General features: G+C 38.8%; 1 protein-coding gene across 5 annotated transcripts in view; it reads left to right on the top strand.

Moving 5' to 3' along the window:
• Positions 1-1,655: 1,655 nt before the first annotated feature.
• LOC132625124 (cold shock protein CS66-like) overlaps positions 1,656-25,460 on the top strand; it is a 106,185-nt gene continuing 82,380 nt past the window's right edge. For 3 of the 5 annotated variants that reach the window (XM_060339933.1, XM_060339934.1, XM_060339930.1), the window contains exons 1-2: positions 1,658-2,215; positions 2,466-2,595. In XM_060339933.1, the coding sequence (XP_060195916.1) occupies positions 1,799-2,215; positions 2,466-2,595 (547 nt within the window). In that variant the 5' untranslated portion in view covers positions 1,658-1,798. Of the gene's footprint in view, positions 2,216-2,465; positions 2,596-25,460 lie in introns of all 5 variants that reach the window. The other 2 variants (XM_060339932.1, XM_060339931.1) reach the window with 2 other exon arrangements.

Below are 25,460 nucleotides of genomic sequence, written 5' to 3'. Positions count from 1 at the left end.
TTATACTTATATGTATACTGTATATTATACTATATATAAGTTATACTTATAGTATACATATAATATATATTAAGAATATATAGTATACATAAAATATATTTGGAATATACTTATAATATATAGCATATAAGTATAACTTAAACATATATATATATATATATATATATATATATATATATATATATATATATATATATATATATATATATATATATATGTATGTATGTATACTATATGTTTAAGTATAGTATATGTATACTTAAACATGTACTATATATTATAAGTATATTCTTAATATATTTTAGTTATTTTTCAAGTATATACACGTATATGTTGTATTGCTGACTTGCTGTTAGCGTGTTAATCAGTAAATATTTAAACTTTACTTATAAACTTATATAACATATGTAAATATACCTACAATATACTAATAAATACTATACTATATATATACTATACGAAAAAAAAAAGGTTTTGGACTGTTTGAACCGGACCGGTTCCGGTTTTGGTTTTGTAACTGGTAAACCGAAACCGATTAAACCAGAACCGGCGGCCGGTTCCGGTTTTTTAACCGGAAACTGGCCGGTTCCGTAACCGGCTACCGGTCCGGTCCGGTTTGACCCGGTTAACGGGCTTAGTTCAAAGTTAAATCCACAGATACTAAATAAGAAATAATTGCAAGTAATTTCTTAAAATGAGTATACATTGGTAACTTGAAGGAAATAATAAGGTGTTATAACAAGTTAAAATTTTATATACTGTAATACTTTAAATTTTATTATATTATCATTATATATAACTTCCGATGACCATGTGGGTTCAATTCTAAGTGTCCTCTTCCAACGTAATAAAAAAATCTTATTATTACCAGTGTAATAAGAAATATGGAAATAAATCAGAAAACAAAGGGCACGAATGAACATGAATTGTTACTCCTATCTGTTAAGTACAGCCCCCGGGCTTCCTTATTTATCCAGCAAATCATCCAAACTGTACATTCTTATCGTAAAAATAAAAGATCCAAGGAAAATGAAGCTTATCCATAATTCTCCACTCTTACCATGCCACGTTCACTGCTATATATTGCAGTTAGAATTCCGAGTCCTAAATTGTTGGTACGTACTCCTTACCCCCATAATTAATCTTATCTTTCCACTTTCATGCAATTACGCAACGAAATGTCACCTCAATATTTCAGTCAAAAGTCTTCTTCATCTTTATGGCCAGTCGACATTCTTCATTACACTAGTCTTCCATTCTATGCTCAATGTAACGCTGCGAAGTGTCACCTTGCTTTCCGATAAAGTTTCACTGTTTCAGTTAAATATCTTCGCATCCAATATTTAACTATGACTCCAACCAGTCGACACTCTTCATTACACTAGTCTTCCATTCTATGCTCAATGTAACGCTGCGAAGTGTCACCTTGCTCTTTTTTCCATTTCCCATAAAGTTTCACTGTTTCAGTTAAATATCTTCGTATCCAATATTTAATTATGACTCCAACCAGTCGACACTCTTCATTACACTTGTCTTCAACACCCTGCTGCCACGCTCGCTCCTCTTACCCTAAAATCCTCAACTCCATTAGTCACTTAACACCTGTTATGCCTCGAATTAGCCTCTCCTTTCCCTATATAAATCCCTACTCGCTGCAGCTCATTCCATCACAAAAAAAGCAAAACATTCCTCTTCTTTCTGTAATAATCACCAAAGCAAGTACAAACAGTGGTTCTTGATCTCTTAGTATAGCTTTTTTTCTTATATATTCAAGTGTTTTTGAATCTTGATCAAAGAGATGGCACAACACAACGAGCAATACGGTAGCCAAGGGCAGATGCACAAGACTGATGAATATGGCAACCGTGTCCAAGAAACCGGGGGTATGGGTACTGGTGGAACCCATGGCACTCATCAAGGAACCGGTATGGGGGGCATGGGTGCCACTGGTGGAGAATATGGTACTCATCAAGGTACCGGCGGTATGGGGGCCACTGGTGGAACTCATGTCGGAGAACATAGAACCCAAGGTACTGGTAAGGGCATGGGCACGGGTACCGGTGGAACCCATGGAACTCAAGGTACTGGTACTGGGGGCATGGGTACCGGAAAATATGGAACTCAAGCTGGTACTGGTGGAATGGGTACAGGTCCTGGTATGCATACTCAGCACCATGAGGGACAACAGCTTCGTCGATCTGATAGCTCCAGCTCGGTAAGTTTTTCGAATTTGTTGTCTTAGATATGTCATACGATTAATATTTTTTGCGTCCCTAAAAAAGCAGCTTAGCTTCTCGTTAGAGATAAAATAAAATAAATTATAGTTATATATTGTTTTCAAATATAAAAATGTGTCTGGTGTTTTTGAATAGATCATTATCCAGGTGAAATTAAAATTTTAAAATTAAAAATATTTCAAATCAAAATGTAACGTGATTTTATTTACTACAATATCTGTATTGCAGTCTGAGGATGATGGACAAGGAGGGAGGAGAAAGAAGGGGATGAAGGAGAAGATAATGGAGAAGATTCCATGTGGACATGGCCAAAAGGAAGGTGATCAATACAATCAACATGCACAAACTACTACTTATGGTACTACTGGAAGTACTACTGAAGGGGGCGAGAAGAAGGGAATGATGGACAAAATTAAGGACAAGATCCCTGGGAAGCATTGAACATGTTGATCACCTTTGTTTTCATTTCCAGCTTTATAGCAACAAATAAGAGTAGCAATTAATTAGTGCTTGATTTTATTTCATGCACTAATTAGTAGCCGTCATGTAAGTTACCTTTACGTCGTGTGCTTTAGAGTCTGTATGAGGGCAGTGTGCTCACGCCATGTGTATATAGGGGGCCATGCCCCCTTCTGCACTATTTTTAAGAATGAGTTCACTGTGGTGTATAAGGATTTTGCTTTTACGACTGGAAAGCAATGATGCCATATGCACATGTTAATGTGTTGTGGTGTCCCATGTTTGATGTACGTAGTTTTGGAAATAGTATGTGTGTTTAAGTTGTGCTATATTCTTTTGAGTTCAAGTTTCATACTTTAATGCTGTAAAAAAATTATTAAATAATCAAATTACTTATGATGTACTAATTAAAATTAAATTGTTTGATGAGCACATCGACCGATAATAATCTGGTAAAAGTGGCCAATTTACCAGCTAAAGTAACTTAAAATTTGCTGACAGCGTAAGCAAAATTTATAATTCCATTTAAATTTTCATTATTTACAATTTAAATTCGTATTTTTTTAATGTTGCTATCAAATTATTTAGACATACAGTAACATGTAGTAAAATCTTAATGGCATGTCAGATAATGCTAAATCAATAATGTCGAGTACATTTTAGTTTTAGCCTATGACATATTTAGGAATTTAGTAAGTGCCATAGAAAGCACAGGTTAATCACTACCAATAGATAAACTATAGCGCTATAAATTTTGTTTTATCAGCCCATGTTCTCGAAGATTAGATATGCCATTACGACTTTCAAACACATGCGTGGATATGGGGTTTTTGTTGTGTTAGAATTCTGTAGCCTTTCCTCATTCTAGATCGACAAAGAACCAAGTATCCACTAAAATTGCTTTTTGATGAATAACCAAAACAATATTAAAAGATCTATTGACCGAAATTTCATACCGTATGTTAGTGCATAAGAAAGCACAACACACTGGATGAAATTTCGGTCAATATTAAAATTATACTTCGAATAATTAGGACAATATTGAATCTGGAATTGTTGGACTGAATATAATTAAATTCCAAAGATTACAAACCCAAAAGAATAGAAAGCACAACACATTGGATAAAATTTCGGTCAATAGATTAAAATTACACTTCGAATAATTAGGACAATATTGAATCTGGAACTGTTGGACTCGAATATAATTAAACTCCAAAGATTACAAACTCAAAAGAATAAGAAAGCACAACACGCTGAATGAAATTTCGGTCAATAAGTTAAAATTGTACTTGGAATAATTCGGACAATGTTGAATCTGGAACTGTTGGACTCGAATGTAATTAAACTCCAATCAAACCCAAGGCTTTAAGAACATGATTCGCGTATTTGACGAGAAAAAAGAAGGGTAAATGAGTCTCTTAAACAGTTATATTGCGGGCTGCTATTTCACACATCATTTGTATTACTACTATATTACTAGGATAAAAAAAAATCATTTAGCCTTTTTTTTAATTAAAAAAAAAGTTCATTTAGCGAATTAAGAAAAAATTAATCTTATTTTTTTATATTTGCCCCTATTAAGTGTTATATGATCAAATCCTAATGCTTATTTAATTAGAGATAATTTAATTAAATTATCTATTTTTATCTAAGAATTAATATTTTTTTAGGAGATATGCAAAAAGTTAAGTAAATTTTTTTTTTTTATCCGGAGGGAGTATATTTATATAGAAGGAGGCTTTCAGGCGCTTCCCGTTCCAGTTGTCCTCTTGCCGACATGGAGGTACTTTTGATATTGCATGTTTTATGTGCTTCCATCTGTTGTGCTTGATTGGTTTTATGGGTGTACTTTTACCTATTTAGACGTAAAAACCAGGACATTTTAGTATAATTTCGCTTATACTATATAAAGATAGGTACAGCTTTCTGAAAAGCGGGTCCCACTGAAATTCTCATTCCATTTTATTGAGTAATTGCCGTCATTTCCTGGCTCACCACTGTATTTACTTTTTACTTTTGCATTATTATTACATTACTCTCTTTGTCTCAATTTATATGATATCATTTTTTTTATCTGTCCTAGAAAATGAGTCATCTTTAATTTGTAAGTAGGTATATGATATGTGCTTTGGGTCTTGATGTATGGTAAATAGAGAAAATATGTATATGAGAGTTCTTTAATAAAACGGCTACTGATGACAATTTGCTATGAATGTAAACGTTTATGAACAATGTGAAACACTTGATGGAAGAAACACAATAATGATGGAAACAAACGGCCTTGGCCGAATCAAATATTGAGAGAGGGATTGTATATATGAATTCTTCTATTATAAGTGTTCTTGGAAAGTAAAAGGAACCAACCCCTACAAAGGAGGGGGATGTGCTCTATTTATAGTGTGACCCCCATGAGTCTCATACAATGTGAACTAATAAAATAATAATAACAAGGGCAGCTCTGCACGGATTTGGTGGGATTAGACTGACGGCGCCGTCTGACACACGCATGGTGGGTAGTTGACCATGACTGGACGTTACTGGCGCGTGGCCCGCCTACAACGGCCACACGGACCAACGGCTGCTCGGACAAATAGCTACATGGACCAACGGCCATGAATGCTCGAGTCACCGGGCTTGGCCGTTGCAACGATGCAGAAGGCAGATCAGTCGGTGCCCTCACTCAGCTCCGGCCCAGGCACTACTCCGGTCAAGGGCGAATAGCATCCGCACATTCTCATTCCTTCCCCCGGTTCCTCGTTCCACTGGTTTGACTTATATCCGGTTTTTACCGTATACAGATAGCCTCCACACTTCCCGGATCTCCGGTCTACCGGAGTAACGGGAAGTGGATAATTTCTGAAACCGGTGGCTTTGTCAGCTCGTCGTTATCTTCTTATTTTGGCGGGAACGGTTGCGTAATGCCTCCCCTTTTATCGGCCACGTGTCCCGCCCCGGATGGCCCGCCTCTGCCAACCGCCTTTTGCACGTCGTTTCGAGTCACTTCGAATTAATGACGAGACACGTGGCGCCCCTTGATTGGCCGTCCTCGGTAACCGTTCCTCTCCTTCGCCTATATAAGGCTCTTTACCTTCTCATTTTTTCACTTTCACGCTTTTGCTCTTCTTCAACTTCACTCCATTTTCTGCGCTCTTCCATCTACACTACATACAATCAGCTTCCCATTTGATCTGCAGTTGGTTCATTGCTTCACATAACGTGCAAAAGAACCAATTCTGTCTCCCTTTCTCTCAGTCATCACCAGTTCCTTCATTTTTCTTAAATTCCTCTCTTGAACCTTCCTTCTTTCCTATTCCCAAGATGTCCGAATCCACTTCCCATGATGCTCCACTGGTGTCATCCCCGGGGGCCGAGCCCGCGTCTCCGGCTAAATTCGAGCCCACGGCTTCGGATATCATACCGGCTAAATTCAACTTCAACAAAGATCTTGAGGTCGAAAGGCCTTCCTCCGTTTCAGACAGGGGATTCGATGTGAGGCGGTAAACCTCATCTATTACCGAGGAAAAGCTCGACATAGTCCGGGCCGATTGCGGATGGGACACCCGTCCAGTTCGGATTTTCGCCCCCGGACCAGATGAATCTGTTACTGACCATCGTGAAGGGTTTCTGTATGTTTACACATACCCCTTCACTCTCAAACTCGACCCTCCGGTGGATCCGGTCATTCTCGACATGTGCCGGATTTACGGCGTTACGTTGGCTCAGATCGGCCCAAATGTTTGGAGGGTCGTAGCGTGTCTCCGGTTGTTGGCCAATAACGCCGAGAAGGAGTTCACACTGGCCCACCTGATACGCCTATACTCCCCGAGGCTGTTCCGGGGTGGCGTAATGAAACTGACCAAGCGTAGCCGGAATCCATTCTTCTAAAAAATGGATAAAGACAAAGAACGGGGATGGTTGGAGCGGTACGTCCGGGTGAAGACCGAGGACATCGTTCCAGCCGATCATATGCCTTTCCCGGAGAAGTGGAATAACAAGCGTAAGTCCGAAGTCTCGAATAATTGCCTTAGTGTTGCTTCGTCAAATTTTGATTCCGTTTTCTCACTGTTTTTGCCTTACTTTTTTCAGCCAATGGGTACGTTCCTCCGGTCATTCGGAATCTGAGTGACTGGGTCACTGTACTCTTCGACCAGCATCCTTATGACGACCGAACATGGGCCCACCTGTCACGTGGCCGATGGGTCGGCAAGGGAAGAGACGGAGCCCGACATCATTGTCTGGAGAGTCGGCTCCGTTCCCTCCGTGGTTCCAATACCGGAAGAGGCGGTCTCAGTTCCACCCCTTCTTTCTATCGGCGAAGGTCTCTTGGTTCCCGCTCCACATTCAGGTGCGGAAGCAATACTTTCACCGGCTCCTCTTCGGTCGATTGACTTTGTCGACATTTCAGGTGAAACTTCTTCGGAAGACACTCCCCTGCAAAGGAAAAGGTCCGGGGAAGCGGCAGCTGCTGAAGCCGACAAAAGGACCGCCCCAGTACCGGAGAGCAAAGCCCCCACAGGCGCTCGTCCGTCTCCCGAGCATGAGCCTGCTGCAACTGCGGAGCCCCCGGCCTTTGCCGAAAATATTGAGGCTGCTCTAAGTTCATCTACCCTGGTTCTGCGGGTGGATGATTTTGACGACATGTTCTCGAGCACCCCCCCACCCCCCCGCTACCGGCGAAGCAGCGGGCTTTGGTCATCTCCCTATTCCTCGAGCCACGAGGCCGGCCAACCGGATCTCCGAATCAGGCGCCAGGGACAGCTTGGTAAATATCTTCCCGGCCCCGAGCGTGGAGCCAAGGAGAACCAGATCGGCCGTAGTCACCGTCCCCGAGGACTGCATCTTTCTATCGCGTCCGGTGGGTGTAGCGAGCTATTTGCGACCCCTTATTTATGACTCAGACGGGCGCAAAATCACCGGGCTCACTTGGTAGTGCCCCATTAACGAGGGTATGCATGCAAGCAACCGGGTAAGCTCTTCTGTCATTCTTTTATAGTTTATCTGTGGATTTTATCCTTATTTCGCCTAAGACTTCTGACTTGTTTCACCTGCAGAGTGTGGTGCTGGTTAATGCAGCTTTCATCCGTGCCCAACATGAGATAGATGATCTTCGAGGCCAACTGGATGCCCAGGGCCGAGAAACGGAGAAATACCGACATCTTCTTCAGGAGAAGGAAGAAGAGTTCAATCGGGCGACCGTGCTGGCCAACCTTTGTCCTGAGCTCGATGTAGCTAAGGATGAAAACCGTCGTTTGAAGAGTGAACAGGCCGCTATGACCGACTATAACCGGAGCCTTGAGGCTGAAAAAATCGGCCTTAGCCGGGATAAAGCCCAGTTTTCCTCGAGGCTAGATGAGCTCGAGACCACGGTTTCCCGACTCCGGGGGGAGATGGACTCAGTAAAAGCTGATGCAACGGGCCTGACCGAGAGGAACCGGCAGCTCGAGTCCGAGGCTGCTTTGTCCAACGAGCACAGGAGGGCATTCGAGGAGAAATCCGAGGTGCTGTCTCGGATATGTGAAGGCCTAAGGGCCGAGCTCGAGGAGGCGGTTATCGCCAACGACGGCCTTAAGGCCGAGCTGGAGGCAGCCACTGGTAGGATAAATGTCCTTGAGGAAAACCGGGCTGATCTGGAAGCAAAACTGACCAAGGCTGAGGCCGACTTGGAAGAAACCTAGAGAATTGTTGAGGCGGCCGAAGCTCATACTGCTATTGATGCCGAGTATGAGAAATGGAAGTCTCGACGAATCACCCTCGAGCAAGCCGAGCATGGTCTCTCGGATCTTCCGACCCTGATACTCGAAGCCAATAGGGTGGAGGAGGAAGCCAATCGTGCCCTCGGGTCCGAGTCAGACGACTCCGAGCGGACCGAGTCCGAGCACTCATCCACCTCTAGTCATGCCGGATAGCATAGGGCTTGTGCCTCGCTTTCTGTTTTTGTTTTTTGCCTTTGTAGGACTTTGTTTTTTCTTTTGATGTAAGAAGCATCCGTTGTAGAAATGAAAAGTGCATCTTTCTTGCTTCTTCATTTGAGTGTTTGTTTACTGCTTTTGCTATAGTTGTTGGTCCGTTCTAGGACAAGTCGACTCGTAGTCATTAATTCATCGTGCCCGTAGGTCTTATCCTATATTTTGGGGACGGTGGCTTATCAAATTGTGGCTTGGATCATTGCGATCTCGTTGCCTTTGTCGAATTTCGACCATGGTACCCGGCGTAGGGTATGCGAATGAGGCAGTATCGAAATACGGTGGTTATCAGCTGGGCAAAGTATATTTAACAGAAAGCTGTTATCCCAACTTTTGATAACTTTGTGTTTGCAAAATGTTTGTACATATGAGAATTTTAACTCTTTCTTCCTTAGCCGTAGCAAATGTAAAATGGGACACGATTCGTTATGATCGTTTGGTCCTTACATCGGAGGCTATGGCCGGTGGCCGGGCCTTATTTTTGCCGTAGAAAAATGCTAAATGGGACACGATTCATTATGATCGTTTGGTCCTTACATCGAAGGCTGTGGCCGGTGGCCGGGCCTTAGTTTTTCCGTACAAAATATTGAGCTTCTCCGTCTGTTTTAATCGGGGTCATCTTCGGTGTGGCATAGTACTCCCCTAGCACTTATCCGATCTCCGAGGTCGGGTGAGTGCTATTATGTCCCCAATCGGAGGATGCGACACCGGGTATCCGGGTACTTGCCCTTCATATTTGTTAAGTAACACGTTCTACTCGTTGCCTCATTAAAAACCTTGTCGGAAAACCCATTTTGGGACAAAACCGTACTAAGGAAAAGAGTGCAACACGTGTTTTCAGATCTAGATTCTAATTTTGTCCCGCTCTTGACTTCCTGCAAAAGAGAAAAGTTAATAAGATACCACGGGGAGACCATACCTTAGCAGTAGTATCTCTTTAGATGGGCCACGTTCCAGTTATTACACAGATGCTTCCCGCCCATGGACTCTAATTGATACGATCCTTTGCCCGTTATACCGGTTACCTTGTACGGGCTTTCCCAGTTCGGACCCAGCTTTCCCTCGTTGGGGTTCTTGGTGTGCAAGGTAACTTTTCGAAGCACTAAATCCCGAACTTGGAAATGCCGAAAGTTGGCTCTTCGGTTGTAGTATCTTTCCATCCTCTGTTTTTGGGCCGTTATGCGGACCGACGCGCTTTCGCGTAGTTCATCTGCGAGGTCGAGCTTCACGGCCATGGCCTCCCCGTTTGACTCCTCGGTGGTATACCTGAAACGGAGGGTCAGTTCGCCGACTTCCACGGGGATAAGGGCTTCGGCTCCGTAAACCAATGAGAATGGGGTTTCCCCCGTGCTCGATTTTAGATGTGGTTCTGTAAGCCCACAACACCTCCGGCAATATCTCCCTCCAATGGTGCTTCGATGCTTCAAGTCTTTTCCTCAGATTTTGGATTATCGTTTTATTCGTGAATTCTGCCTGTCCGTTCGGGCATGGGTGATACGGGGTTGACACGATTTTCTTGATCTTCAATCCCTCGAGGAAATTATTGACCTTGCCGCCCACGAACTGAGGACCATTATCACAGGTTATTTCGGAGGGGATGCCGAAACGGCATATGATGTGATCCCATACGAAGTCGATGACTTCCTCCTCTCTTATCATTTCGAAGGCATGTGCTTCAACCCATTTAGAAAAATAGTTAGTCATAAACAAAATGAAACGGGCCTTACCTGGTGCCTGAGGTAACGGACCCACAATGTCCATTCCCCACTTCATGAAAGGCCAAGGTGAGATCACAGAATGCAGCAACTCCCCGGGCTGGTGAATCATCGGAGCATGCTTCTGATATCCGTCGCATTTGCGGACAAAACTTTTAGCGTCTTCGTCCATGCGATTCCAATAATAACCGGCCTTGATGATTTTTCGAACCAGAGCTTCTGCACCGGAGTGGTTGCCACAGGTTCCTTCGTGTATCTCTCTCATCACGTATTCCGTTTCTCCGGGGCCCAAACACTTAGCCAGGGGATCGAGGAAAGAGCGTCGATACAATTGACCGTCCACTAAGCAAAAATGGGCGGCCTTGGTCCGTAGTGACCGTGATTCCTTCGGGTCATTCGGGAGCTTTCCGTCACGCAAGTAGTCGATGTACTTATTGCGCCAATCCCAAGTTAAGACCATTGTGTATATTTCGGCGTGTCCGCTTTCTATGGCCGTGTTTGATAAGTGCACCGTTGCCCCAAGGTCAATTTCCTCCCCCTCGACCGAGGATCCCAAATTTTCCAATGCGTCGGTGTTATACCCCATTTTAACCGGGTTAGAGCAGAGTACAACATATTGGAGATTCCTATATTATTTATTTTAAGGAGTCGCCACCTAATTGATTTTACGGTGAATTAGGACACCTAATTATTAACTAAGGTAAAGCTAACTAAACCTCTGTTAATAGTCTGCTTAACCAATATGATTCTAGGTAAGGGTTCTATATTATACTAAAGGGAAGGGGTTAGGCATCCTTTAGAATCCGTTAACTTACGGTTATCCGACCAAACTTAAGTTAATTAATCGATGTTGGATATAGTATTTAAATTTTAGAAAAATGGCTCATGCAAATAAGATTTGTAAAAAAAGATATAACAATTTGTGCAAAAGAAGATTTTAAAAACACCATTTATAAAAGATTTCAAATAATAATGCTGTTTAAAAATGGGACTAGTAATTCGCATAAAAAGAGATTTTAGGATGCTGTTTGAAATAAAGTTTATGAATATGCTAAGGCTCTTAGGCAAACGTGCTAATGAAATTTATAGAATAATATAATAATTAGTATTGAAGGGGATTTCAAATGCTATAGAATTTATAAATATCATTAAGGCTTTAGATAAAATGCTATTTAGAATGAAATTTGTAGAAAAATATGATAATTTGCATAAAAGGAACTTCACAATGCCATTTAAAATAAACTTATAAATGTTGCAAAGACTTTAAATAATAATGCTGTTTAAAATAAAATTTGCATGAAATATATAAGTAGAAAGAAACGTGAGTTTATGCAACGTTTAACTAAATATTTGAAACAACAAGTGGCAAAATATTAATTGATTTTGCAATTTAAGAATATAGACAAGATGCGAGTTTTCTTTCTCCTTTTATTTTAATAACTATGCTTAATTAAGGACATTGCATGATTGACTCAAACTTTGAAGGATTATTTAAAATATGCCTGAATTTACATTTTTTGCACATTGGTGATGTTTTGGAAGTAGTGTAATAAGAATAAAATGTGATTCCCTCAACTCAAAGTGATTTATGCCACTAATTATCCTAGGGATAAATATTATGGGTACCGTCAATATAAAAGAAGAAAGATGAAACTTATGGGAGATTGATTTATGAATTTTCTCCTAAATTTACTACCCAATATGTTATAATTAACTCACTAAGTTCATCTAAATCAGCAAGAATAAGACAAAGTAAAATGTTAGTCACATAATACAAATCAAACGAAAATGAAAATAAAAAAGAGGGAATCAAATGGGCCCAGCCATTTTGGGACTGTTGGGCCTTGTTCGCTGTTGGGCTTCGGCCCAACAGCTCTTATTTTTGCTGGGCCGCTGCTGCTTATCACTGGGCAACTGCTGGGTTTCGGCCCAGCAGTCTCCCTTTTCTGGACTGCTGTTGGGTTGATACGGAGAGGAGATTCACGTTGGGCCTTAGCCCAAACCGAATGCGGAGCAGAACGAGTCCTTCGGACTCATACGTGATGGTCATGCATAAAAAAAAATGAAAAAAAGGAAAGGGATTAGTATCTAATCAATGAATATGAAAAAATACAAATTCAACAGGTCGGTAGGTTGTGTATACAATGCGTGTGCTTAAGTATATCTCGTATACACATTCATAAGGATGTATAGAAGATTAATGTTTGGAGCGTAAGTGTGGCCAAACAGACAGCAGACATCAAGGATTAAGTTCTGACAATTAAATGAATGGCCATTCATCAAGAATACATGTGAGATTTCAAACCAATTTTCATTCAGTATTTCGAATCGATTTACTCAAGGATGCATGCAATGACAACTGAGTTCAAGAAAGGACTATGGCAGATTTGAACATTCAAAGGTTTATGCATGAGTAGGAACACAGAATTAACTGGACAGAATTGAAACTAAATCAAAATCTGCATCACTAGCAGCTTTTAAATCACCCCTATCCCTCTTGAAATACAAATCAATAATATAATTACCATTATCAGTAAACAGATCCCTTCACCATTACCAACTCCCCTCAACTTCCCAACACAAACAGCTCCAATAAACAACATTTTTTCAAGTCTCTTGAATGTAAATTCCCAACAAAATGGCACAATCTCAACAGGCATAGCAGACAAGTATCACTCTTCTAATAATGCAATCCTTTAAGATTATCAATTTGAGGCAGATTTGAACCCCTCTAATATCTGATCACAATTTCATCATACTCATCCTACAGACTCGAGAAAAAAAAATGTTTTCTATGCATTAAGAAGACCCAAACACTTGAGCCTACAGTAAGAAACATGGTCATACTATAAGTATTAAACTATTTTCAGTCACCGAGCTAAATTCCATATTGTTGACTAAAACCAACTCAGCTCAGGTACTGGTTTTAACACATGATTACCTTGCACAAATTAAGGGCACTTTTCTAACTCATTTCACTTCCAATAGCACTTTGCTATTAGTTCCCAAATTATGAGAAAACTGATCCTACTTATATGAGATTTAGAAATACCCTTAAAAGAGAAAGAGAAAAAAAAGCAGCCATAACTAGAAACTGAAACAAACTATACTGAAACCAAAGTTACACCTAAATATTGTCATCAGTTTGAAGTCTCACCAGTAACTCCAAACTATTTTAAAGTTACACCATATGCTAATGTCTTGACTAGGTATAGATTACAATAGCAACCAAATTAAAAATGGCAAAAGGGTAACAGGCATGATGTTTTACTTGAACTAATACACACTCAGCTAAGTAGATCAGATGAGCTTATGCTAATGCTAAACACTTATCAAAATTCTCATAGAACAAACAGGGACTTTAGTGTAGGAACTCATATCCAGGGGATTCAAACAATACAAAACCAAGGCTGGCATTTTAGTATAGATAGATGAGATTCAGAAGATAGGTTTATGACTTAGTCCAACATGTTGAAACTCATTTTTTAATTACCAGCTGACCTTAACAACATATTCTAGTCAAATAAGGAAGGCAATTGCCATACTCTAAATTAGGTTACCATGACACAAATGACAAATCAAGGCTCAAGTCGAACCAACAACTTTAAAGACATAAAAGATAAATATGCTCTTGCTAAGCTAATATGAAAGAGACATCAGACTGAAACGATATTCACTTTTATGTTAAACTACTGAAACATCCAAATAAACACATACAATTGTATCAACAGGATTTCTGCTAAACTAGTACATGGAATAAGAATAAACCTAACTAACATATGATATCATATAAAGATATAGTCAAGCAAAACCACAGATTAACTGATGCACAAGCAAACCGAAGTTGGGCCTGTATGGCACAACCCAATAGCTACTGAACTGATAGGTGAACAATCATTATTGAACATACAAGCTATACTTAAATTGTTATAAGCTGAATACGTATGGCTGATCAAGATAAGACACAAAATGAAACACTGCAGAACCACTAAGTAGGCACATCCACATAATTGGCAAACTAGAAACTAATGTATAGAACCAATAAAATGAAGACTAAATAATCAATATAGACCCAACTAGCACATGATTAACCCGAATTGGTGCAGAGCATAGAGCTAATCGACTACAATACTGGAAGCAGGATTAACTTAAGCTTAACCGTGCATAATGCCACTAAAACAAACACAAACAGGAACTAGATCATTATAGATTACACGAATCACACAAGTAGTTTAAACACTCAAAACATTTGCTAAAATTTAACTGATGGAAGGTGTATTACCTTCTTCGGGTGCAGCGAAGTGGGTGCGGGGTCTCAAATCTACACTCGAACACTTCGAATCTACTTCGAAACAAACCCGAACCTTTAATTTGTATATTCTCGAATCCAAACAGATACCAAGGGCAAAAATAAAACGAAAAAATGATTCAGATTTTTGACTCGATATCAAACACTGATGCAACTGCTGAACGTTAATTTTAGGGAATTTAGGCTATTAAAATTTGTGTATCTTTTGTAAAAAGGGGTTCTTGCGATTCAAAAAAAGTATCAGTCTCTTAAAAAAAGAACCTTTGTCACAGAGATTTCTCCTCCCCCCCCCCAAAAAAAGATCCCTTAATTTCTGCTTGGAACGATTATTTATAGCTCCTCTTTTCCCCCTCTGAGGCTAGGTTTTTTCATTTTTGAAGAGGAGAGAGAGGAGCGGGGGGGGGGGGGGGGGGGACAGGATGGGTGCGATGGAAGAAGGCGTGACAGGGGTATGGGTGAAACGGTGATGGAGAGAAACGTGGTGAGGGGACAAGGTCGAGTGGGGATGTCAGACGCGTGGGATGGCAAAAACAGTGGTGTGTGCGTGCGTGGCGACTAGGGTTTTTTTAAGAATAAAGGGAAAGGGGAGAGACGAAGAAAGGGATGGGGATACGGTGGTATGGTGGAGGCGGCGATGGGGAGGTGGAGAAGACGATGGGAAGGTGGAGAGGCGGAGAAGGAGAGGAAATGGGGAAAGGGAGAAGGAGACGCGGCGGTCGTATGGAGGAAAATAATGGGGAAACCCTAAAAGGGTTTCCTTATTTGGCTGAAAAATGAATTGGACCCGGTCCATTTGTGGATCGGGTCAAATTTTAGACTGGGTATTAAAAGAATGGACTAGTAAATTAAACATGGACTGATCTAAAAAAAATTGAGATAAAAATATGGTCTAGTCCAAAAACTATTAGGAATTAATCGGACTTTGATTTGGGGTCCGGTAAGTTAAAATACGGACTAAGTGCAAGAAATAGTTTGGCTTCTAAATTTGAATAATAGACACATTTTGATTAACGATGTACTAAGGGCGCCAGAATATCATCTAATACGGAAATATGTAATTATAAAAAAGACCCGAGTAAAAAATTATATGATGTCGTAAATGACCGTGCAATAATATTTAATAACAAACGTTATCATTTAAATGTGCGAAATAAATGCGGTGTGTATGCGAAAGTTGGTAAAACGCTCAGAAATGCAAATTTCAATAATACCAAATAATAGCAGCAAATAAATAGCAGTAGTAATACTGCTAATAATAATAACAATAATGATAATGGTAATAATGATAATTTTGATGATAATGGTGATAAAAAATAATGATAGATATAATAATAATAGTAATAACAAATATTGATAATTAAAAATGATAATAATTAATAATAATAAAGATGATAATAATTAATAATAAAATAATAATAATAAATAACAATTATTGATAGTGGCAAAATGTTAATAAATTAATAATAATAACAATAATAGTGGTAATAATAAGATAATAATGATAATAATAATAAGAAATAATAATGATGATAATAATAATAATAAATAACAATTATTGATAAAACAATGATAATAATTAATAATAAAATAACGATGATAATGATGATTAATAATTGATAACAAAATAACGCTGATAATAATGATTAGTAATTAATGATAATAATAATAATAATAATGGAAATAACAAGAAATAATAATTAATGACAATTAGTAATGATAATTTAAGAATAATAATAACAATAATAATAATAATAATAGTAATAATAATAATAATAATAATAATAATAATAACTGCAGCGGAATAATAAAATGTGGGTGTTAATAAAAGACTAATAATTATAGTAAAATTTAAATGCATATTTTTTAATTTCTCAAAACACTAGAAGTATTAATAGGTATTTTGGGGGAGAGGCGGGACAAAATTGGGTGTCAACAGTCGGCCTCACTGTTCTGCTCCCTCGGTATGTGCTGCAAGGTCCATTCTTTAAACTAATGAAGCACCACTTGGATTTTTTCGAGGTACCTCTGCATCCATTCGTCCTTTACTTCAAACACGCCGTTCACCTGGTTTGCGACCAAAAGCGAATCGCACTTTGCCTCGATTATCTCGGCTCCCATGCTTCGAGCCAATTCCAAACCTGCAATCATAGCCTCATACTCGGCTTCATTGTTAGTCAATTTAGCAGTTTTAACGGATTGTCGAATGACATCCCCGGCCGGGATCCTAAGGACAATCCCTAGTCCGGAACCTCTAAGGTTCGAGGCCCCGTCCGTGTGTAGAGACCAAATGCCCGTGGTCTTTCCTGAGGTCAGCAAAAGTTCCTTTTCGACCTCGGGGACCATAGCCGAGGTAAAATCTGCTACAAAATGGGCCAAGATTTGGGATTTGATGGCCGTTCGAGGCTTATACTCGATATCGTAACCGCTAATCTCTACAGCCCATTTTGTTAACCTACCTGACAACTCCGGTTTATGCATGATGTTTTTCAAAGGGTAGATGGTTACTACAAATATGGGGTGGCATTGAAAATAAGGTTTGAGCTTTTTGGAAGCGCTTACCAGTGCTAATGCCAACTTTTCCAAGTGGGGGTAACGGGTCTCCGCATCCCCCAAAGTTCTACTTACATAATAGATAGGGAATTGCGTACCTGATTCTTCTCGGACCAAAACGCCACTTACCGCCACTTTGGAGACAGCTAGGTAGAGGAAAAGTAGCTCGTCGGTGTCACACCCCTTTTTAACCGGGTCTTTTAAGGGAGTATGACGTATTGGTGATTCCTGTTTATTTATTTTTAAGGAGTCGCCACCTAATTATTTATGGTGAATTAGGACACCTAAAGTTTATTAAAGTTATGTTTAAAGTTAACTCTGTTTAAGGTCTGCGAAATTTAAAATTCTAGGTAAGGGTTCAATTAGTCTAAAGGGAAGGTATTAGGCATCCTTTAAGACCCATTAACAATGGTTAACCGACCGGACTTACAATTAATTAGGAGAAGTGCAAATATTATAGAAAAAGGAAAATAGTTTTGTAAATATTGCTAAAGTTATAAATAGATATGTAAGGATGCTATTTAAAATAGGACTTGTAGGAATATGAGTGGTGATGTATAAAATAATTGATTAGTTGTAGATGAGGAGAGGGGATTAGTATTTAAAAGTGGAAAAGCAATGATTAACTCTATGTATAAATCCAATTGGCGTTGTGAAATGTGGTGCTGTACTATCCTTTTAAAATATATGTAATACAGTAGTATGAAAATTGAAATGTGGTGCTGAACTAGCCTTTTAAAGAATATGTAATACAATAGTATGAAAATTAACGCGTATAGTTATGGAAGATTAATATTAAATTGATAACTAGGGAAAAGAATTCATCACTATTAGAAATGGTAGTTTATGGCATTTAAATAGAATTACCATAAAACTTAAAAAGTTTTATAAAATGTTAAGTTATAGTTTAAAGTAGGGGGGTAGTTTTTAATAGGACACTTATGTTAAACTACTACCGGGCCAGTACGAATTTGGGAAGGCCAATTTTAAAATCAGTACGATGTGGTAAACTAATCACTTATCCAATTCCATATGTCTAAATGTCGTATTCTATGAAAGAGGAAATCCTCTATTAATAGCTAAAGTGAAACCTTAAATGAAACTTAGCTTTAAATTATAGTAACTTAAGTCTTAGCAATTAGTCATACAAATACAAATAAAGGTTAGTCACGCCAAACATATAAACAAGTATCATCAACAAATACATTAGCCAAAATAAACTCCCGATAGAAAAGATTGGATTATTTCGTAATTTCTTTGAGCGATGTAAACTGGAAATGATCGAGGATGCAGGGACTCCGTGCGATAGCGGCGTCGTTGAGTCTCAAAGTGAGACTCTTCGGCTCCGGTGTTCATGCAAACAAAGAAAGTGATGAAGATTAGAATAGTGGTATGATTCTTTGCATATATATAAAACGAGTCAAACAAAGTGAGCAATGTTATCGTTCAATTCCCAGCAACATATAAATCAGGGAAGACAATGCAAATGTATACATAACCAAGTACATAAGGCGAGAACAATCAGTTCAGTTTCTTATCAGACACGACAAACGAGCGAACAAAGAAAGTTTCTGTTGTTAAGCTTGATTTTTAAATTTTCACGAATGGTATTGTCAAATATCCCTAGGTAGTTTATCCCTTAAAGAGCATAGGTTGTTTTATCCTTTATCAGGTGTAGCTTATGTTAACTCTATTACGTGGCATCAAAATGTAATGGAAACTCAACCCAACAAATAGTATTACCTCTCAGAGGACACAACAGCAGTTCATGGTCCAAAATAAAACAACAAGATCTCAAAAAATGCAGGTAGCAAAGGCCTAAGAGATCGCCAAAGTGTAGTAACTGTTTGCAACAAACATAGTAACAAAATAGCAGCTCAAGAGTGTAGCACCAGAATCTCAGTAAAATTGCATTTTTTGCTTAAGTGTTGTCCGCACCCCAAACTTCAGTTAAAACAAGAACATTTGTCCCAGAAAAGTCAATAGAAAATGGCCAAAACAGGCTTAACAGTCATTGCCTCAGTTTGCAACTACACAGCCAAAACCAGTAGCTGGCTGCCCCAAACTAAAAATAACAAAAGCCAAGTTAAGAATGCAGGTTGACTGGAATATTGTACATTCCAACAATGAGTATAAGCACAAGCAGATCCGAAATCAAACTAACACATTCATACTCGAGTTTCTGATGTTTTCAAAGTGTACCATCGTTTACCAGATATTTAAAATGGGACAGCCATTCGTCAACATGATTTATATCCTTTAAGTCTACTCAATTGCTACAGCCTCAAACTTGTGTTCTTTGCTAATTTCAACAACATGCTTTTTGTACATTACTTAATGGCACAAGACAGATTAGATATATTCAAACAAACAGCACGACCATGTCGTCGCGTATTTCAGTTAACTCGAAATCTCAATTACAATAATTCTCCTGAATTCCTTTGATCAAGATAGACCTAACACATGCATATTCTTATCTTTGGACCCAAATGGTATATTTAGACAGACTCGAGTAACAAATCATTCATATCTAAACAGATTCACATAAATCTAGCTTGTCTAGTATTCTTAGATTTCTTCAGACACTGAAATCAGTATTCAAACATATTCAGCAGATTTAAGCAATATCCAAGGGCCATTTAAAGGGGCCATTTCAGTCTGTAGCATTTAGTGAACAGATTATACTACCTAGATTGGGCTTAAGTAACCATGTATCATTGTATTTTCTCTAAACCGCTAAGACAAGAGCTGAAACTTAACTAATTATTCGTAACATATTCCTTTGATCCCAATCGCTTAGAATATGCACTAGAACAATAATTTATGCTTAAAACTCATGTCTATGCTGCTATTATTAAACAAAACAAAAGGGACCAGATTATCCACGAAAACAACATCTGCATACTAAACTTAAACCAAGCATGAACTAAACCAATAACCAACACCAGTTCGCACAAAACAGCCGCATTCAACAAGGATATTCATGTTTGTAAATGGACATATTTAACAACATAGAGATGAAAACAGAACAGGGCAACAAAAATTCATACTTCGCATACATGTTGCAAGCTGAAACGACATTAAATATCTAAATTCGTAAAACTCAGCCCTGCTTGATTAATTCCAGATTCCTAGTAAACCAGACAAAACTCGAATGATACCCACGATATTCAGAATCTAGAAACTAATAATGAGCAGTCCCATGAAGCAAACAATTAAAGTTCAGATCCAACTTAATACCATTATGACGCACAAGCTAATAATTCAGAGTCCATATAACTGATATACCTGATATATACTCTAATGTACAAATTCTTATAGCTCAAATGTATACAGGAACTATATACATCTAGTATATTTTAGGTATATCTCCCATACTCTCAAATAGAAAATCAACACTTACATAAACAAGACATGTTTGAACATTACTATTACCAGCAAACGTCTTTGGTTATACTAACATACCCGAGTGCCGCAATCAGGAGAATACGCCGAGTTACAAAAAAAACTTGTTAAACCCACCAATCAACACGCTCTAATACCAACTAACACATAATTACTCAAACAAGATAAAAATAAATCAGAGGAGAACAGAAATGAAAGGAAAATTACACACCTTTTTCAGGTGCAATGAACGGGGCGTCGAGGTCTTGAATCTATGCTCGAACTCGAAACGAACCGAAACCCGATTAAAGTAACTAGAGTTTTAAACAGAAAAGGAAAGGAAAATATAGTAATTGTTGGCTGTTTTTGTTGATTAAAATTGATGTTTGGTAGGTGATTTTTTGGGTTCCAAAATCCTCCTCTTTGTTTTCCGATTGTCGGTTTTTTTGCTAAATCCCGTGCCCCTTTGTTCTAAACAAATGTCTAGTCCCCCCCCCTTTTCTCTTCCTCTCCTTTCTCTTCTTATAGGTTTTTTTCTTTTTGTGTCGAGGAAAGGGGGAAGGAGGAGCGGGAGAGAGAGGGAACGAGAGAACAAGTGTGGGGAACAAGCGGGGAACAGGGAATAGTGGGTGAGGCGGCCAGGGTTTGGTCGCGGAGGAGGGAGAAAAGAGAGAGGAGTGAGCGGCGGTGGTGGAAAGGGAAAGAGAGAGAGGGAAGCGGAAAATAAGGGGAGAAAATGGGAAGGGAAAGGAAAGAAAGAGGGAGGGAATTAGGTTTTAGGGGGGAATTGGACCGGGTCGGGTAAAATTGTGATGTGGGCTGGTCCGTTTATTTAGGGGTAATGGGCTGGTCCGTTTAGTATTTTAGTTGGGGTCCGGTAAGTTAAAATACGGACTAAGTGCAAGAAATAGTTTGGCTTCTAAATTTGAATAATAGACACATTTTGATTAACGATGTACTAAGGGCGCCAAAATATCATCTAATACGGAAATATGTAATTATAAAAAAGACCCGAGTAAAAAATTATATGATGTCGTAAATGACCGTGCAATAATATTTAATAAAAAACGTTATCATTTAAATGTGCGAAATAAATGCGGTGTGTATGCGAAAGTTGGTAAAACGCTCAGAAATGCAAATTTCAATAATACCAAATAATAGCAGCAAATAAATAGCAGTAGTAATACTGCTAATAATAATAACAATAATGATAATGGTAATAATGATAATTTTGATGATAATGGTGATAAAAAATAATGATAGATATAATAATAATAGTAATAACAAATATTGATAATTAAAAATGATAATAATTAATAATAATAAAGATGATAATAATTAATAATAAAATAATAATAATAAATAACAATTATTGATAGTGGCAAAATGTTAATAAATTAATAATAATAACAATAATAGTGGTAATAATAAGATAATAATGATAATAATAATAAGAAATAATAATGATGATAATAATAATAATAAATAACAATTATTGATAAAACAATGATAATAATTAATAATAAAATAACGATGATAATGATGATTAATAATTGATAACAAAATAACGCTGATAATAATGATTAGTAATTAATGATAATAATAATAATAATAATGGAAATAACAAGAAATAATAATTAATGACAATTAGTAATGATAATTTAAGAATAATAATAACAATAATAATAATAATAATAGTAATAATAATAATAATAATAATAATAATAATAATAATAATAATAATAATAACTGCAGCGGAATAATAAAATGTGGGTGTTAATAAAAGACTAATAATTATAGTAAAATTTAAATGCATATTTTTTAATTTCTCAAAACACTAGAAGTATTAATAGGTATTTTGGGGGAGAGGCGGGACAAAATTGGGTGTCAACAACTTGTCCCTCTTTGCCTGACAATGATGAAAGAATTTTCGGGCAAAGACGTTGACTTAGTAGCCTATTTTGTCCCGGCTAAACGATTATGAAGGACTAAGGGTAAAGAAAATTATGGCCGAACTCTGGTCTTTGAATCGCCTACATATCTCGGGTTGCACGAGAATCAGGCCGTGTGTAGTTCTGGGAAGACTATGACACATATGACTGGCGACTCACGATTTGATGCGATCTTCGCAAAAATATTGTCCCAGTGTCGAATTATGATGACACTGGGTATTGTGATAGAACCCTGAAAATTGATTGTGCTGGAATGTGAACGGGAAATTTGAATTTGGAGCCGAGTGTTCGAGGTAGATCTTTGACCCTTGTCGAGAAATCTGCTTGTCCTTCCCGACGTATTGCCCCAGTTCGCTGCCGAAGAAATAGTTCCACGTTGCGCTAAAAGCTCCTGCGAAACTAAAAACTAGATAAAAATAGTCAGTAAGAATAAATATTGAAATACAGCGATGCAAGCGCGGTGCAATGCTGCTGCGAGCATATGCAGGGCATCATCAAAATAATAATAAAACAAGGCAGGTGCGGTGCAATGTCTTTATGCGGAGATTTAGAAAGGCGGTGCATGGCCCACGTGATATACGAAAGAGATGCAAGGGCGGTGCTCGGCTTTATGCAGAAAATTAAAAGGGCGGTGCATGGCCCAAGCAATATATGAAAGCGATGCAAAGGGCGGTGCACGGCTTTATGCATAAAATTAAAAGGTGGTGCTCAGCCTTATGCGGAAGTTTGAAAGGGCGGTTCATGGCCCAGGCAATATATGAAGGCGATGCAAAGGGCGGTGCACAACCCATGTATCATATGAAAGGCGGTGCACAGCTTTATGCAGAAATTTAAAAGGGCGGTGCATGGCCCAGGCAATATATGGAAACGATGCAAAGGGCGGTGCGCAGCCCATGCCTCATGTGAAGGGCGGTGCACAGCCTTATGCAGAAATTTAAAAGGGCGGTGCATAGCCCAAAATGTCCTATTAAAGGCGGATTAGCCTAAACTGCCCTATTAAAGGCGGACTAGCCTAAAATGTTCAATTAATGGCGAACAAGTCTAAAGTGTCCTATTAAAGGCGGACGAGCCTAAAACGTTCAATTAAAGGCGAACAAGCCTAAAGTGTCCTATTAAAGGCGGACGGGCCTAAATGTCCTATTAAAGGCGGACGGGCCTAAATGTCCTATTAAAGGCGGACGGGCCTAAATGTCCTATTAAAGGCGGACGGGCCTAAATGTCCTATTAAAGGCAGACGAGCCTAAATATCCTATTAAAGGCGGACTAGCCTAAAGGTTCAATTAAAGGCGAACAAGCCTAAAGTGTCCTATTAAAGGCGGACGAGCCTAAAGTCCTATTAAAGGCAGACGGGCCTAAATGTCATATTAAAGGCGGACGGGCCTAAAATGTCCTATTAAAGGCGGACGGGCCTAAAGTCCTATTAAAGGCGGACGGGCCTAAACGAGGTGCTTTTGCGAACAATGATGATGTGCCTTTGCAGGGCATTTGAAAGTAATAATGTAATGCAGGTGCGGTTGCTTTTGCAGTGCGGGGCATTTTGAAAACAGTAGTGCAGTGCGGGGCATTTAAAGCAATAGTGCATGCGCATTGTATTTGAAAGCATTTATGCAAGGCATTTGAAAGCAATAGGAAATGTTTGTGCATCGACATGTTTGAAAAATCATTTGCAAGACTCAAGCATTAATTTGTTGCGAATCTCGCAAATTATTGATACTCGAGAGGCATAAGAAAGATCAAACCGTTTGACGTGCAATCCTTGCAAGGCTGCGAACATTATATATTTTGGTTTCCGCAACTTGGGAACCGTGAAACAAAGCGAGCGTCCTTTCTCCCAAGTCTTCTTTTTGCCTGATGACTCTGTTGGCCATATTCTCTTTCATGTTCCTCGATGTCGCTTGTGATGATGCCCTTAAAAATTGTCCCAGTTACTCGCATAAGAGGGTGTCGTTTTGCTATGATGCCCCTTAAAACTGTCCCAGTTTCTGGTATAGGAGGATATTGAGCTTTTGCGGTGATGCCCTTAAAATTTGTCCTAGTTTCTGGTATAGGAGGATATTGAGCTTTTGCGGTGATGCCCTTAAAATTTGTCCCAGTTTCCGGTATAGGAGGATGTTGCTTTTGCGAATGACGAGACCGATCCTGACATAGGCTGCCTATGTATCCCACTAAGGGAATCAGGTCAAGCGCAGTTCAAATTACAAGGCAGAATAAAATTGAGATAGAAGACGGTGCTCGATCTTATGCTAAAATTTCAAAGGGGCGGTGCACAGCCCAAAATGTCCTATTAAAGGCGGACGAGCCTAAAAATGTCCTATTAAAGGCGGACGAGCCTAAAATGTCCTATTAAAGGCGGACGAGCCTAAAAATGTCCTATTAATGGCGGACGAGCCTAAAAATGTCCTATTAAAGGCGGACGAGCCTAAAAAATGTCCTATTAAAGGCGGACGAGCCTAAGTGCAGTGCTTGATTTATGATTACTAAAATTAGTGTGGAGCGAGGAGCTTTTGCGATGCTTTATTTGTATGCGGTGAGACGAGTTTGACGCAATGCGTAATTTGTAGCAGCAAATATTCATGACGTAATGCCGAAGATTTGGGGACCTTCTACCCTGCCAAAATTTGCATCTAAAAGTTCCTGTACTCAAAGAAATTTGTAAGTTTCAAATTTAATCAGTATTAAGTTGACTTTGCCCTTTGCTCTATCCGAATCTTGCAATTGCCGACTTGATACTGTGCGATATCCTTCAAAAATAGCTAAAATATGCCCCTGCGTTACTCAAAGAAAATTTGTTAGTGTAAAATAAAATGGTTGCCTTGCATTGAACACCAAAGCTTTGGCGTTGAATCTGCATTTCTCGAGATGATGTCATTGCAACAATCTGGTGACGCTAA

The sequence above is a fragment of the Lycium barbarum genome, chromosome 12 (genome assembly GCF_019175385.1).
Source record: "Lycium barbarum isolate Lr01 chromosome 12, ASM1917538v2, whole genome shotgun sequence".
In the NCBI taxonomy this organism is placed as follows: domain Eukaryota; kingdom Viridiplantae; phylum Streptophyta; class Magnoliopsida; order Solanales; family Solanaceae; genus Lycium; species Lycium barbarum.
This window is presented reverse-complemented; position numbering and strand designations above follow the sequence as displayed.